Below are 15800 nucleotides of genomic sequence, written 5' to 3' on the forward strand. Positions count from 1 at the left end.
TTCCCTTTTCTCCACACCCTGGCCAACACTTGTTTGATGATTTGTGGATGGAGGCCATTCTGACAGGTGTAAGGTGATATCTCATTGTTGTTTTAATTTGCATCTCTCTGATGATTAGTGATGTTGAGCATTTCTTCACATGTCTCTTGGCCATTTGTATGTCCTGTTTGCAGAGGTGTCTATTCAGCTCCTCTGCCCATCTTTTAATTGGATTCTTTGTCTTCATTTGTTGAGTTGTATGAGCACTCTCTATATATTGGAAATTAACCCCTTATCTGATGTATCATTGAATATGATGTTCTCCCATACAGTGGGTTGCCTTTCCATTTTGATGGTTATTTCTTTTGCTGTGCAGAAGCTTTTGAGTTTGATGTAGTCCCATGTGTTCATTTTCTCCTTTGTTTCTCTTGCCTTAGGTGATGTATCAGTAAAAATTCTGCTGCGTATGATGTCTGAAATTTTGTTGCCTACATTTCCTTCTAGTATTTTTATGGATTCATTAGTCACATTTAAGACTTTTATCCATTTTGAGTTTATTTTTGTGTATGGTATAAGTTGATGGTCTAGTTTCATTTTTTTGCATGTAGCTGTCCAATTTTCCCAACACCATTTATTAAAGAGGCTGTCTTTACTCCACTGTATGCTCTTGCCACCTTTGTCAAGTATTAATTGAGCATATTGCCTTGAGTCCATATCTGGGTTCTCTGTTCTGTTCCACTGGTCTATATGCCTGTTCTTGTGCCAGTACCAGGCTCTTTTGATTACAGTCGCTCTGTAGTATAACCTGATATCTGATATTGTGATCCCACCTGCTTTGTCCTTCTTTTTCAAGATTGCTGTGGCTATTTGGGGTCTTTTTTAGTTCTATATAAACTTTTGAAGTATTTGTTCTAGTTCTGTGAAATATGTCATTGGTATTTTGATGGGGATTGCATTGAATCTATAGATTGCTTTGGGTAGTATGGAGATTTTAATGATGTTAGTTCTTCCAATCCATGAACAAGGTATGTGCTAACACTTTGTTATATCTTCCTCTATTTCTTTTTTCAATGACCTGTAGTTTTCTGGAAATAGGTCCTTTACTTCTTTGGTTAAGTTTATTCCTAGATATCTTAATTTTTTGCTGCAATGGTAAATGGGATTGTTTTTCAGTTCCTGTTTCTGTGAATTCATCATTGGTGTATAAGAATGCCGTTGATTTCTTGACATTAATTTTGTATCCTGCTTCTTTTCCAAATTCATTTATTAAGTGTAGTAGATTTTTGATGAAGTCTTTAGGGTTTTCTATGTATAATATCATGTCATCTGCAAATAATGACAGTTTCAATTCCTCCTTTCCAATTTGGATCCCTTTTACTTTTTCTTCTTGTCTGATTGCTGTGGCTAGGGCATCCAGTACTATGTCAAATAAGGGTGGTGAAATGGGCATCCTTGTCTTGTTCCTGTTCTTAAGGGATATGTTTTTAGTTTCAGCCCATTGAGTATGATGTTGGCTGTAGGTCATTCATATGGCTTTTGTTATGTCAAGATATGATCCCTCTATTAACACATTGCTGAGTGCTTTTATAAAAAAATGGATGCTGTATATTGTTGAATGCTTTTTCAGCATCTATTGATATGATCATGTGGTTTTTATTCTTCATTTTGTTTATGTGGTGTATCACTTTTATTGATTTGCAAATATTGTACCAGTCTTTCTTCCCTGGGATGAATCCCACTTGGTCATGTTGAATAATTTTTTTGGTGTATTGCTGGATTAGATTTGCTAGTGTTTTGTTCAGGATTTTGTTGTCTATGTTCACCAGGGATATCGGCCTGTAGTTTTTTTTTTCTTTGTAGTGTCTTTTTCTGGTTTTGGAATTAGAATTATGCTTGCCTCATAAAATAAGTTTAGAAGTCTTCCTTCTTGAATTTTTTGAAATAGTTTGAGGAGAATGGGTGTTAGTTCTTCTTTGAATGTTTGGCAAACTCCCTGTGAAGCCATCTGCATCTGGGAGAGTCTTGATTACCTCTTCAATTAATTTAGTTGTTATTGGTCTGTTCAAGTTTTTTATCTCTTCCTTGTTCAGTTTTGGGAGACTGTGTGTTTCTAGAAATTTGTTCATTTTGCTTAGATTGTCGAATTTGTTACAATATAATTGTTCATAGTAGATGTTAATGATCTTTTGTATTTCTGTGGTGTCAGTTGTTACTTCTCCTCTTTCATTTCCGATTTTGTGTATTTGGGTTCTCTCTCTTTGTTTCTTGGTGAGTCTAGTTAAGGGTCCATCAATCTTGTTTATCTTTTCGAAAAATCAGCTCTTTGTTTCATTAACCCTTTGAATTGTTTGTTTGGTCTCTCTGCCATTTATTTCTGCTCTGCTGTTTACTGATTCCTTCCTTCTACTTGCTCTGGGATTTTCTTTTTGTTTGCTCTCTAGTTCTTTAAGTTGTGAGGTTAGACAGTAAATTAGGAATTTTTCTTGCTTCTTGAGGTAGGCCTGTAGTGCTATGAACTTCCCTCTCAGAACTGCTTTTGCTGCATCCCATAGATTATTTTGTTGTTCTGTGTTCATTTTCATTGGTTTCCAGGAAGTTTTTAATTTATTCCTTGATCTCCTTTGTAACCCATACATTGTTTAATAACATGTTATTTAGTCTCCATGTGTTCAAATGTCTTTGCATGTTTTTATTGCAATTGATTTCTAGTGTCATGCCATTATGATCTGAGAAGATGCTTGATATTTTAGGCTTCTTGAATTTGTAGAGATTTCATTTGTGTCCTATCATGTGGTCTATTTTTGAGACTGTCCCATGTCCACTTGAGAAGAATGTGAATTCTGTAGTTTTGGGGTGTAATTCAGTGTAGATATCTATTAAACCCATTTGGTCTAGTGCTTCATTTAGAGTCTCTATTTTCTTGGTAATTTTTTGCCTAAAGGATCTATTCAGTGATGTCAATAGGGTGTGGAAGTCCCCTGCTATGATTGCATTGCTGTCGATTTCTTCTTTGAAGTTCTCCAGAAGATTTTCAATATATTTTGGCGCTCCTAGATTGGATGCATATATATTTATCTAGGTTATATCTTCCTGTTGGATAGATCCTTTGAATATTATGTAGTGGCCTTCTTTGTCTCTAGTTATGGCCTTCATTTTGAAATCTATTATATCGGATATGAGTATTGCTTCGCCAGCTTTTTTTTTCTTTCCGTTTGCTTGGAAGATTTTTTTCCATCCCTTCACTTTCAACCTATGTGAGTCTTTTGTTGTGAGATGGGTCTTTGTAAACAACATATAGATGAGTCTTGCTTTCTTCTTCTTTTTTTTTAATCCTCACCCTTCCATTTTTTGTTCATATAGAATGGAAGGGAGAGATGAAGAGAGAGAGAGAGAGACAGAGAAACAATGACGTGAAAGGGACACATTGAGTGGCTGCCACCTGCCGACCAGCCAGGGTCGGGGACAAACTGCAACTGAGGCACGTGCCCTCAGCGGGAATCGGATCCGGGTCTCTCAGGACCGCAGGTTGATGCTCTAACCACTGAGCCAAACCGGCCAGTGCAAGTCTTGCTTTCTTATCTAATCAGCTACTCTATGTCTCTTTATCAGAGCATTCAGTCCATTTACATTTAAGATGATTATTTATATGTGCTTATTTATTTCCATTATTGTTTAGTTTGGGTCTATTTTTCTTCCTCTCTCTTCTACTAGTTACAGCAGTCTTTTAAACATTTCTGGCAGTGCTGGTTTGGTGCTAATGTATTCCCTTGGCCTTTTTTTTTTGCCTGAGAAGCTCTTTATTTGACCTTCATTTTTGAAGTTCTGCCTTGCTGGGTAGAGTAGTCTTGGATTCCGATTTTTGTTTTTCATGACCTTGATTACTTCATGCTATTCCCTTCTGGCCTGTAGTGTTTCTTGTGAGAAATCAGCTGATAGCCCTATGGGGGTTCCTTCAAAGGTAACCTGTTGCTTCTCTCTTGCTGCTTTTAGGATTCTCTCTTTGTCTTTAATTTTTGGCATTTTGATTACTATGTGTCTTGGTGTGGGCCTGTTTGGGTTCTTCTTACTTGGGGCTCTCTGTGCTTCTTGAACTTGAATGCCTTTTTCCTTCACCAAATTAGGGAAGTTTTCTGCCATTACTTCTTTGAATATATTCTCTAACCCTTGCTCATTGTCTTTTTCTTTGGAGACTTCTGTGATGCGAATATTGTTATGATTCCAGTTGTCCCACAGTTCTCTTAAGCTGTCTTTCTGTTTTTTAAATAATTTTTTCCTTTTGGTGTTCTGATTTATTGATTTTTTTTCTACACTCTCTTCTAATTCACTGATCTGGTCCTCTGCTTCCTCTACTCTGCTGTTTAGACCTTCCAATATGTTCTTTATTATCTGATATGTCATTCTTGATTTTTTTCTTTGTGGTTTTTAATTTCCAATTGGTTGATTTTCAGTGTCTCTATGTCCTTACTCATGCCATTGAGCTTCCTCAAGATCATGGCTCCGAATTCTAGTTCTGTTAACTAGCTTAACTATACCTCATTTATATCATCTTCGGTAGAGGTCTCTTGTTCTTTCATTTGGATTTTGTTTCTGTGTTTCACCATTTTGGCTATCACAGTGGGCTTTGAAGGCTGCCAAATTTCCCCTGTGGGTGTTAGTGTTCTGCTGCTTGTGACTCTTTCTCTTGGGTTTTCCCAGAGATGTTTTTATCCACTCATCTATTGATGGACACTTCGGGTGTTTCCTGATCTCAGCAATTATAAATAGTGCTGCTATGAACATTGTGGTACATAAAAATCTTTCTGATTGGTGTTTCAGGCTCCGGAAAATATATTCCTAGAAGTGGGATCACTGGGTCAAAAGGAAGTTGAATTGTTAATTTTTTGAGGAAATACCATATTGTTTTTTAAAATGGCTGTACAAGTCTGCATTCCCACCAGCAGTATACTAGAGTCTCCTTTTCTCCACACCCTTGCCAGCACTTGTTGTTTGATGATTTGTTGATGGCAGCCATTCTGGCAGGTGTGAGGTGATACCTCATAGTCATTTTAATTTACATTTGTCTGATGATTAGTGACACTGAGTATTTTTTCACATGTCTCTTGGCCATTTGTTCTCCTCTTTGGAGAGGTGTCTGTTTAGGTCCTTGCCTATTTTTAATTGGGTTCTTTGTATTCCTTTAGTTGAGTTGTATGAGTACTCTATATTTTTGGAAATTAGCCCCTTATCTGAGGTATCATTGGCCATTATGCTCTCCCACACAGTGGGTTTTGTTTACATTTTGATGGTTGTTTCTTTTGCTGTGCCAAAGCTTTTGAGGTTGATGTAGCTCCATTTATTAAACTTTTCCTTTGTTTCTCTTGCTTTAGGAGTTATATCAGCAATTTTTTTTGCTGCTTGTGATGTCAGATATTTTGTCCATTGGTTGTGCATACATGCATATAAGGTCAGTGGTTTCTCTCTTCCTTTTCCCCCACACCTCTTCTGAGGTCTGTTAGTCTGTACCCAACTTCTATGTCTCTAGGTCAATTTTGGTGATCAGTTTGTCTTTTTCATTATAGTCCACAAATAAGTGAGATCATGTGATACTTGTCTTTCTCTTACTGGCTAATTTCACTTAGGCTAATACTCTTTGGGACCCCCAGGTCATCTCAAAAGATCAGAGATCTTTCTTTCTATGGCTGCATAGTATTCCATTGTGGGTATGTACCACATCTTTATTATCCACTCATCTATTAATGGAACAATTGAACTGTTTCCAGATCCTAGTTATTATAAATAGTGCTGCTATGAACATAGGGGTTCATATATTCTTTCTGATCGGTGTTTCAGGCTTCTTAGGATATATTCCTAGGAGTGGGATCACTGGGTCAAATGGAAGTTCAATATTTAATTTTTTGAGGTAACACCATATTGTTTTCCATAGTGGCTGCACCAGTCTGCATTCCCACCAGCAGTGTACTAGAGTCCCCTTTTCTCTACACCCTTGCAAGCACTTGTTGTTTGATGATTTGTGGCTGGCACCCATTCTGACAGGTGTGAAATGAAACCTCATAGTCATTTTAACTTGCATCTCTTTAATGATTAGTGGCCTTGAGCATTTTTTATGTCTCTTGGCCATTTGTATGTCCTGTTTGAAGAGGTATATCCTTAGGTCCTCTGCCCATCTTTTAATTGTTGTTTGTTTGTTTTATTTGTTTGTCTTTCTTTTGTTGTGTTGTATGAGTGAGTACTCTATATATTTTGGAAATTCACACCTTATCTGATGTGTCATTGGCAGTTATGCCCTCCCATAGAGTGGGTTCCCTTTCCATTTTGATGGTTCTTCCTTTTGCTGTGCAGAAGCTTTTTAATTTGATGTAGTCCCATGTGTTCATATTTTTCCTTTGTTTATGTTGCCTTAGGCGCTGTATGAGTAAAAATTCTGCTGCATGTGATGTCTAATATTTTGTTGCCTATATTTTCTTCTAGGATTTTTATGGATTTACAAGTCACATTTAAATTTTGTATCCATTTTTAGTTTATTCCTGTGTATGGTGTAAGTCATTTTTTTTGCATGTAGCTGTTCAATTTTCCCAACACCATTTATTGAAGAGGCTGTCTTGATTCCACTGTATGCTCTTGAAAACTTTGTCAACTATTACTCGAGTATATTGTCTTGGGTCAATTTCTGGTTTCCTGTTCTGTTCCATTGATCTATGTGCCTGTTCTTGTGCCAGTACCAGGCTTGTTTGAGTAAAATGGCTATGTAGTATAACCTGATATTCTATATTGTGATCCCTCCTACTTTGTTCTTTTTCAAGATTGCTCTGTGGGTATTTGAGGTCTTTTTTGGTACCACATAAACTTTTGGAGTATTTTTTCTTGGTCTGTGAAATATGTTATTGGTATTTTGATGGGATTGCACTGAATCTACAGATTGTTTTGGGTAGTATGTACATTTTAATGATGTTAATTCTTCCAATCCATGAACAAAGTATGTGCTTCCACTTTTTTATATCTTCCTCTATTTCTTTTTTTCAATGTCCTGTAGTTTTCTGTGAAGAGTTCCTTTACTTCCTTGGTTAAGTTTATTTCTAGATATCTTAATTCTTTGCCGTGGTCATAAATGAATTTTTTTTTTTAGTTACTCTTTCTGTGAGTTCATCATTGGTATATAAGAAAGCCATCAATTTCCTGAAATAAATTTTGTATCCTAATTTGCCAAATTCATTTATTAAATCTAGTAGATTTATGATGGAGTCTTTAGGGTTCTCTATGTACAATATCATGCCATCTGAAAATAATTTGGATCCCTTTTATGTTTGGATCTCTTTTATTTTGGATCCCTTTCATTTTTCTTTATATCTAATTGCTGTGGGTAAGGCTTCCAGTACTACGGTAAATAAGAGTGGTGAAAGTGGACATTCCTGTCTTGTTCCTGTTCTTAAAGGAAATTCTTTTAGTGTTTACCATGAGTAGAATGTTGGCTATAGGTTTTTCATATATGGCCTTTATTTTGTCAAGATTTGATCTCTCTATTCTCACATTGCTGAGTATTTTTATCAGAAATGGGTGCTGGATTTTGTCGAATGGTTTTTCAGCATCTATTGATAAGATAATACATTTTTTATCTTTTATTTTTTTTTATGTGGTGTATCACATTTATTCATTTGCAAATATTGTACTATCCTTGCATCCCTGGGATGAATCTCACTTGGTCATAATAAATAATTTTTTTGAAGTGTTGCTGGATCCAATTTGGGAATATTTTAAAAAGAATTTTGGCATCTGTATTCATCAGTGATATTGACCTGTAGTTTTCTTTCTTTGTAGTGTCTTTATCTGGTTTTGGAATTAGAATTTTCTGGCCTCGTAAGTTTGGACGTCTTCCATCTTAGATGTTTTGAAATAGTTTGAAGGGAATTGGTGTTAGTTCTTTGAATGTTCAGTAAATCCCCCCCATGAAGCCATCTGGGCCTGGGCTTTGTTTGCGGGAAGTTTCTTCATTACATCTTCAATTTCCTTAGTTGTTATTGGTCTGTTCAAGTTTTCCATCTCTTCCTGGCTCAGTTTTGGGAGACCATATGTTTCTAGAAATTTGCCCATTTTGCTTAGATTGTCCACTTTGTTGCTATGTAATTGTTTATAGTGTCTGTTAATGATCCTTTGTATTTCTGTGGTGTCAGGTATTATTTCTCCTCTTTCATTTCTGATTTTGTGTATTTGGTTTCTTTCTTCATTTCTTGGTAAGTCTAGCTAAGAGTCCATTAATCTTATCTTTTCAAAAAATCAGCTCTTTGTTTCATATCCTTTGAATTACTTTTTGTCTCTATGTTGTTTATTTCTGCTCTGATCTTTACCATTTCCTTTTTTTCTACTTGCTCTGGCGTTTTCTTTTTGTTTGCTTTCTAGTTCTTTAAGTTGTAAGGATAGATAGCTCTCTAATTTCTTGAGATAGGCTTGTAGTGCTATGAAATTCCCTTTCAGAACTGCCTTTGCCGTGTCTCATAGATTCTGTATTGTTGTGTATTCATTTTCACTGATTTCCAGGAAGTTTTTAATTTCTACCTTGAACTCCTTGGTAAACCATTCATTGTTTAATAACAAGTTATTTCACCTCCATGTGTTCAAATGTCTTTGTATGTTCTTGGAATTTATTTTTAGTTTCATGCCATTGTGATCTGAGAAGATGCTTGATATGATTTAAATTGTAATGAACTTGTAGAGACTAGGTTTGTGTCCTAACATGTGTTCTATCTTTGAGAATGTCCCATGTGCACTTGAGAAGAATGTGAATTCCGTAGTTTTTGGTGTGTAATTCTCTGTAGATATCTATTAAATCCATTTGGTCTAGTTCTTCATTTAGAGTCTGTGTTTCCTTGTTAATTTTTTGTCTGGAGGATATATACAGTGATGTCAACAGGGTGTTGAAGTTATGTGCTATGATGCTGTTGCTGTTGATTTCTTCTTTGAAGTCCTCCAAAAGATTTTTAGTATATTTTGGTGTTTCTGTATTGGGTGCATATATGTTTACCACAGTTATATCTTACTGTTGGTTAGATCCTTTCAATATTATGTAGTGGCCTTCTTTGTCTCTAGTTATCTTTCCTTCATTTTGAAATCTATTTGATCAGATATGAGTATTGCTACCCCAGCTTTTTTTTCTTTCCATTTGCTTGGAAAATTTTTTTCCCTCTCTTTCAACCTATATGAGTCTTTTGTTGTGAGGTGGGTCTCTTGTAAATGACATATATATATGATATATGACATATATATGACATATATATATTCATGCTTTCTTATCCAATCAGCTACTCTGTGTCTTTTGATTGGGGCATTCAGTACATTTATATTTAAGGTTATTATTGCTATTTACTTATTTATTGCCATTTTGGTTTATTGTGGTTATATATTTTTTTTGTATCTACTAAGTACAGCAGTCCTATTAACATTTCTTGCAGTGCTGGTTTGGTGCTTACATATTACCGTAGCCCCTTTTTTTGGTCTGGGAAGCTATTTATTTCACCTTCTATTTTGAATTAAGGCCTTGCTGGATAGAGTAGTCTTTGATTGATTTTTGTTTTTCATGACCTTGATTGCTTCATGCCATTCCCCTCTGGCCTGTAGAGTTTCTGTTGAAAAGTCAGCTGAGAGCCTTATGGGGTTTCTTTGTAGGTAACCTGTTGCTTATCTCTTGCTGCCTTTAGCATTCTCTTTGTCTTTAAGTTTTGGCATTTTAATTACTATGTGTCTTGGTGTGGGCCTCTTTGGGTTCTTCTTACTTGGGGCTCTCTGTGTTTCTTGAACTTGAATGCCTTCTTTCTCACCAAGTTAGGGAGGTTTTCTGTCACTATTTCTTCAAATATATTTTCTAACACTTGCCCATTTTTTTTTTTTTTAACTCCTATGATGCAAATGTTGTTACATTTCTAGTTATCCCATAGTTCTCTTAAGCGGTATTCCCGTTTATTAATAGTTTTTTTTTTTCTGTTTTTTTTTTTAGGTTTTCTGATTGATTGATTTTTTTTCTACAGTCTTCTAATCCACTGATCTAGTCCTCAGCTTACTCTACTCTGCTGGTTATTCCTTCCAATGTGTTCTTTATTTCTGCTATGTCATTCTTCATTTCCACTTGGTTGATTTTCAATATTTCTATATCTTTACTCATGGTGTTGATGTCCTTACTCATGCTGTTGAGCTTCCTCCAGATCATGGCTCTGAACTCTAACTCTGATAACTTGCTTAACTGCATTTCATTTATCTCATCTTCAGTAGAATTCTCTTGCTCTTTCATTTGGGATTTTTTTTTTTTTTTCCACCATTTTTGTCTGTCTCAGTGGGTTTTGGAGCCTGCCAAATATTCCCTGTGCATGTTGATGTTCTGCTGTTTGTTGCTCCCTCTACTGGGTTCGGATAAGTGTGGGAGGACCCACGTTCAACACCACTGTCAAGTCTTACTTTCCTCTGAAGATTTTTAAGCCCAGAAAAGGCTCAGTTATCCTCTAGCTATTTGCTTGGAGGCTATTAGTCTGAGTTACTTGATGAGCCTGGGTTGTAGCCCTCAGCTAAATGAAAACCTTCCTCAGGTATTCAGGGTAAGAGAATTTCCAGAGGGTGGGGCTGATTCATGTTTTAAATGAGCCTCAATTTGCATTTCTTTGGCCCAGGTGGGTCGAGTTATATCTCAGAGGGAGGGGCTGCTGTTTCTCTCCAGAGCTCTGGGAAGGAGCAAGATGGCCACCGTCCTGTGTGGCCATGACTCAGTCAAAATTCTGAGTGCCTTCTATATCCTAGGTGTCCCCACAGAGTTCCAGTCCAGTCCACCCTCCCTCTGCCAGATCCCATGTTGAGTGGATGTAGCTAATTTATTGCTTGATCCTGGCATTCTGCACTGTGGAGTCAGCTTGGGATTTTAACCCCAAGAGAGCTGCTCACAGCTGAAATAGCTGCTGTCTGTGGCCTTCCAGCCAGTCTTCTTGCACCTCTATGGAACTACCAGGCTCAATTCAGTGTTCTTTTTGCGTTTTTTTTCCCCCTATCCTTGGTTATATGATCCTTTCCAGCTGCTTTTCTGTTGCTTTTCCCCAATAATTTGTCTTTAATTTAATTGTATTTCCAGTTTGGTCCTGGCATATGGTTTGTGTAGCTTCCATTCACTCCGCTGCCATTAGGAATCCCTGTTCATAGTATTTTTAAACAATTCTTTGTATTTCTCTGGTGTCAATTGTTACTTCACCTCTTTTGTTTCTGATTTTTTAAATTTGGGTTTTCTCTTTTTGTTTTTTGGTGAGTCTAACTAAGGGTCCATCAATCTTTTTTATCTTTTCAAAGAACTAGCTCTTTGAAAAGAACCCACTTTTAACACTATTGTCAAGTGTTACTTTCCAGAGTAGATTTGCAGGCCAAGTAAATGTTCAGTTATCCTCTAGCTTTTGCCTGTAGGCTATTAGTTCCAGTTACTTGTTGAGCCTTGGATTGTAGCCCTCAGCTGAATTAAAAAAATCCCTCAGGTATAAGAGGATTTTCAGCTGGTGGGGTATTGCTTGCTATCTGACTCTGTTAATGAGCCTCAATTTGCATTTCTGTGGCCTTCCCTAGTGTTGTTAATTTCCTGAGGGAGGGGCTGATGCTTCTTCCGGGAGATTTTGGCAGGGGCTCTTTGATTAAGATGGCACTGTCCTATGAGGGAGTGATTCAGCATAAGTTTCCTAGTGTTCTCCATCCCAGCTCTCTCCCCTTTGTGACAAAATGCTTGACTCTCTTCACACAGTTCCAGTCCAGTTTACTCTCCCTCTGTTGGAGCCCAAGGTGAGTGGCTATCACTGATTTGCTGCACGGGTCTTTCTGAGGAGTGCCAGTTTCCCATGCCTCTCTTTGCTGCACAAAGCCTCAGCTCTGGTGATCTCAGCCAGGTGTTATGTGGGAACCTTTTCCTGTCCCAACACTCTGTGCGAGGTGGGGGTGAGAACCACTGCTCTCTGCTGTGTGATCAGCTTGGAGTGTTAACTCCTTACTTCTCTGAAGAAACTGCTCATAGGTAAACCAGCTCTGAGCTGCTGTCTGTGGGCTCCCAGCCCACCCTATCATGCTTCCACCATTCCTACAAGGCTCAATTTGGTGTCTTCTTTCTATCCCTGCACCTGAGGGGCCACCAAGGTGATGCACTTTCTGTAGTATGTCTTGTAAAGCAAGTGTGTGTGCAATGAATTCTCTTGCCTTTTTCTTAATTTGGGAATCTCTTTACCTCACCTTCATTTTTGGAAAGTAATTTGCTGATATAATATTCCTGTGGACAGACTTACACATTTTGACTATTCTATCCCATGCCTTCTGGCCTCCATAGTTTCTGATGTCCAGTCACCTGCTCACTTAACTTGTTTCTCTTTTTTATAATCACGTTTCTCTCTTTGTCTTTTAACATTTTTACAATAATTGGTATGTTGTGGATTTCTTTGTGCTCATTCTACTTACATTTTATTCAGCTTAGATGTATATATGAATAAATAACTTGTATTGAATAGTGTTTAAAATTTTCAACTTTCCCTCTTCAGATATTTTTACTGCTCAGTCCTCTCTCTGCTGTCCTTGTGGTATTCCCATCACCATAAAGCTGCTGGTTTTCTCTTCAGGTCAATCAAATCTTTGAACCCCTCCAGTGACTTTTTTTTTTTTTTATTATTTCACTCATTGTACCCTTCAACTCCAGAATTTACATTTATTCTTTTATACTAATTTTGTCTCTTGGTTGATACTGTCTAGTTGATGAAATATTTTCATCATCCATATGTTTTCTTTGCAAACAATTTTTATTTTTTTACACATTTAAGATTTTTAAAAAATATGTTTTTATTCTTTTTTTTTTAGAGAGAAAGGAGGAGAGAGATAGAAACATTGATGTGAGAGAGAAACACAGGCTGCCTCCAGGATGCTGCCTACTAGAGGTTGAGCCTTCATCTCAGGCATGTGTGCTGACTGGGAATCAGACCAGGACCTCTCAGTCCATGGGAGGATGCTGAATCCACTGAGCCACACCAGCTGGGCCAATTTGAAGATTTTTGGCAACCCTATATCAAGCAAGGTATTGGGGCCCCTTTTTCAACAGCATTTGCTCACTTTCTGTGTCTTGGTCCCATTTGGTAATTCTCATGATATTTCAAACATTTTCATTAGTATTACAGTTGTTATGGTGATATGAAAACAGGGATCTTTGAGGTTACTATTGTAACCAATAAATGTATATTATCCCACTGTTCTACTCATTGACCATTTCTGTCTCTTTCCCTTTCCTTCAGTATACCTAGTTCCTGAGGCACAGCAATATTGAAATTAGGCCCAATAATAATCCCACTTTGGCCTGTAAGTGTTCAAGTGAAAGGAAGAATCTAACATTCCTCCCTTAAGCCTAAAGCTAGATATGATTAAGTTTAGCAAGGAAGGCATGACAAAGAGGCCCAAGGCTAGGCCTCTTGCTCTATTAAGCCAGATAATGAATACAGAAAAAAAGTTCTTAAAGGAAATTGAAGATGCTATTCCAGGGAACCCAAGAAAGATAAAATAAAATAAAATAAAAAACCTTATTGTTGACACAGAGAACACTTTAGTGGTTGGATAGCCATAAGCATAACCATAATCTAGAGCAAGACCCTCACTTTCTTCAATACTCTGAAAGCTACAGAAAAGAGTTTGAAACTGGTAGATATTATTTCAGGAGGATTAAAAAAAGAAGCCATTCCCACAAACAAAGAAGTGCCAAGTGAAGCAACAAGTGCTAATGGAGAAGCTGCAGCAAATTATACAGAAGCTCTCGCTAAGATAGTTAGTGAAGGTGGCTACAATACACAACAGATTATCAATCGTGACAAATAAGCTTTACATATCAAGAACTTGCTGTTAGAAACCTTCATAGCTAAAGAGGTAAAGTAAGTGCCTCCAGAATTTCAAATGAGAGGCTGACTATATGTTTAGGATATAATATATCTGGTGAGTTTACTTTGAAGCCAATGACCATTTGCCAGTCTAAAAATCTTAGGACCCTTCAGAACTATGTTCAATTTGCTCTTCCTCTAAAATTAGAACAACAAAGCCCAGATGACAGCACATTGGCTTACCACATAGATTTCTGAATATTTTAGCCCATTGTTGAGACATACCACTGAGAAAAAAAGAATCCTTTCAAAATATTGCTGTGAACTGTCAAAGTACCTGGTCACCCAAGAGATCTGATGGAGATGGGCAATGAAACTGAAGGTATATCAACCAACTAACACTACATCCATTCTGAAGCATATGGGTAAAGAGGAGTAATTTTGAGTAATTTCAAGTCTTACTGTGTGAGAAATGCATTTTGAAATGGCATAGCTACCATGGATAGTAATGGCTATGATAGATCTGGGCAAAAAGTTGTAAATATTGTGGAAATGACTCATGATGATATAGGCCATTGATGAACCTTTGATTCATGGGAGAGGTCAAAATATCAATAGTAACAGGAGTTTGAAGGAAGTTGATTCTGACCCTCCTGAATGACTTTGAAACATTCAAGGATTTTATGAGGGAAGTAACTGGTGATGTGGCAGAAATATAAGAGACCTAGAATAATAAGTGGGGCCTGAAGAACTGGAAGCTGAATTCCTGCTGCAATCTCATAGTAAAATTTAATGGATGGAGGAGCATCTTCTTATGAATAATAAAAGAAAATGGTTTCTTGAGATGGAATCTACTCTTAGAAAAGATGCTGTGAAGATTGTTGAATAGATAACAAAGAATTTAGAACATTACCAAAACTTAGCTGACAAAGAAGAGGCAGGTTTTAAGAATACTACTCCAATTTTTAAAAAGATCTGCTGCTATGATGCTATTAAGCAGCATTGCAAATAACAAAGAAATCATCCATGAAAGGAAGAGTCAATGGATGTGGCAAACATCACTGTTGTCTTATTTTAAGAAATTTGCACAGATACTTCAACCTTCAGTAACCACCACTCTGATCTGTCAGCAGCCATCAACATTTGGGAAAGACTCTCCGCCCCAAAAAATTACAAGTCACTGAAGTCTCAGTTGATTATTAGCAGTTTTTAGACATAAAGTATTTTTAACTAAAGATGTTCATAGATTTCTTTTTTAGATTAAATGCTATTGCACACAGAGTAGACTACATTACAGTGCAATCATAACTATACATTCTGGGAAACCAAAAATTTCACGTGACTTGCTTTTTGTTATAGTCACTCTATTGCTAAGGTCTGGAATCAAGCAAACCCCAAAAATCTCTAAGGTATGCTTGTACTTAAGGCAAGAATTTAACTAATTAAAGGAGGGTATTGGCAAAAACTTTCTCCATGGCCCAAGCCAGTTTGGCTCAGCGTTAGAGCGCTGGCCTGCGGTCCAGGGAGACTCAGGTTTGGTTCCCGCTCAGGGAACGTACCTAGGTTGCAGTTTCTCCCCAACCCTGGTTGGTTGTGTGGGTGGCAGCCACTCTCGATGTGTCCCTTTCACGTCGATGTCTCTGTCTCTCTGTCTCTCTGTCTCCCCCCTCCCTCCCTCCCTCCCACTCTATCTGAAGAAAAAAAAAAAAAAAAAAGGAAAAATGTCCTTGGGTGAGGAAAAAAAAACTTTCTCCATGTAATAGTAAAATATAGATACTTTTGTTCTTAACATTCCACACTTAATTCAACTCCAAAGAGGATAAATAAATCTCAAATATTATATTTTTAACACTCTTGTCCTTACCTGGGAAATCCTTTGATTGTGTTTTGATTTGACCTTTTATTATGCCATGGGTAACTGCATCTGTTGAGTGTTTTGTATTAGACCCTATAGAAACAAACAGATTTCAAGACACA

General features: G+C 37.1%; 1 protein-coding gene across 1 annotated transcript in view; it reads right to left on the reverse strand.

Annotated features, from left to right (window-relative positions):
- LOC118616897 (coiled-coil domain-containing protein 7-like) overlaps window positions 1–15800 on the reverse strand; it is a 172591-nt gene that overhangs the window by 104836 nt on the left and 51955 nt on the right. Inside the window, exon 6 of the mRNA XM_036242454.1 lies at window positions 15688–15771. Within this exon, the coding sequence (XP_036098347.1) occupies window positions 15688–15771 (84 nt within the window). The remainder of the gene's footprint in view (window positions 1–15687; window positions 15772–15800) is intronic.

The sequence above is a fragment of the Molossus molossus genome, unplaced genomic scaffold (genome assembly GCF_014108415.1).
Source record: "Molossus molossus isolate mMolMol1 unplaced genomic scaffold, mMolMol1.p scaffold_m16_p_1, whole genome shotgun sequence".
In the NCBI taxonomy this organism is placed as follows: domain Eukaryota; kingdom Metazoa; phylum Chordata; class Mammalia; order Chiroptera; family Molossidae; genus Molossus; species Molossus molossus.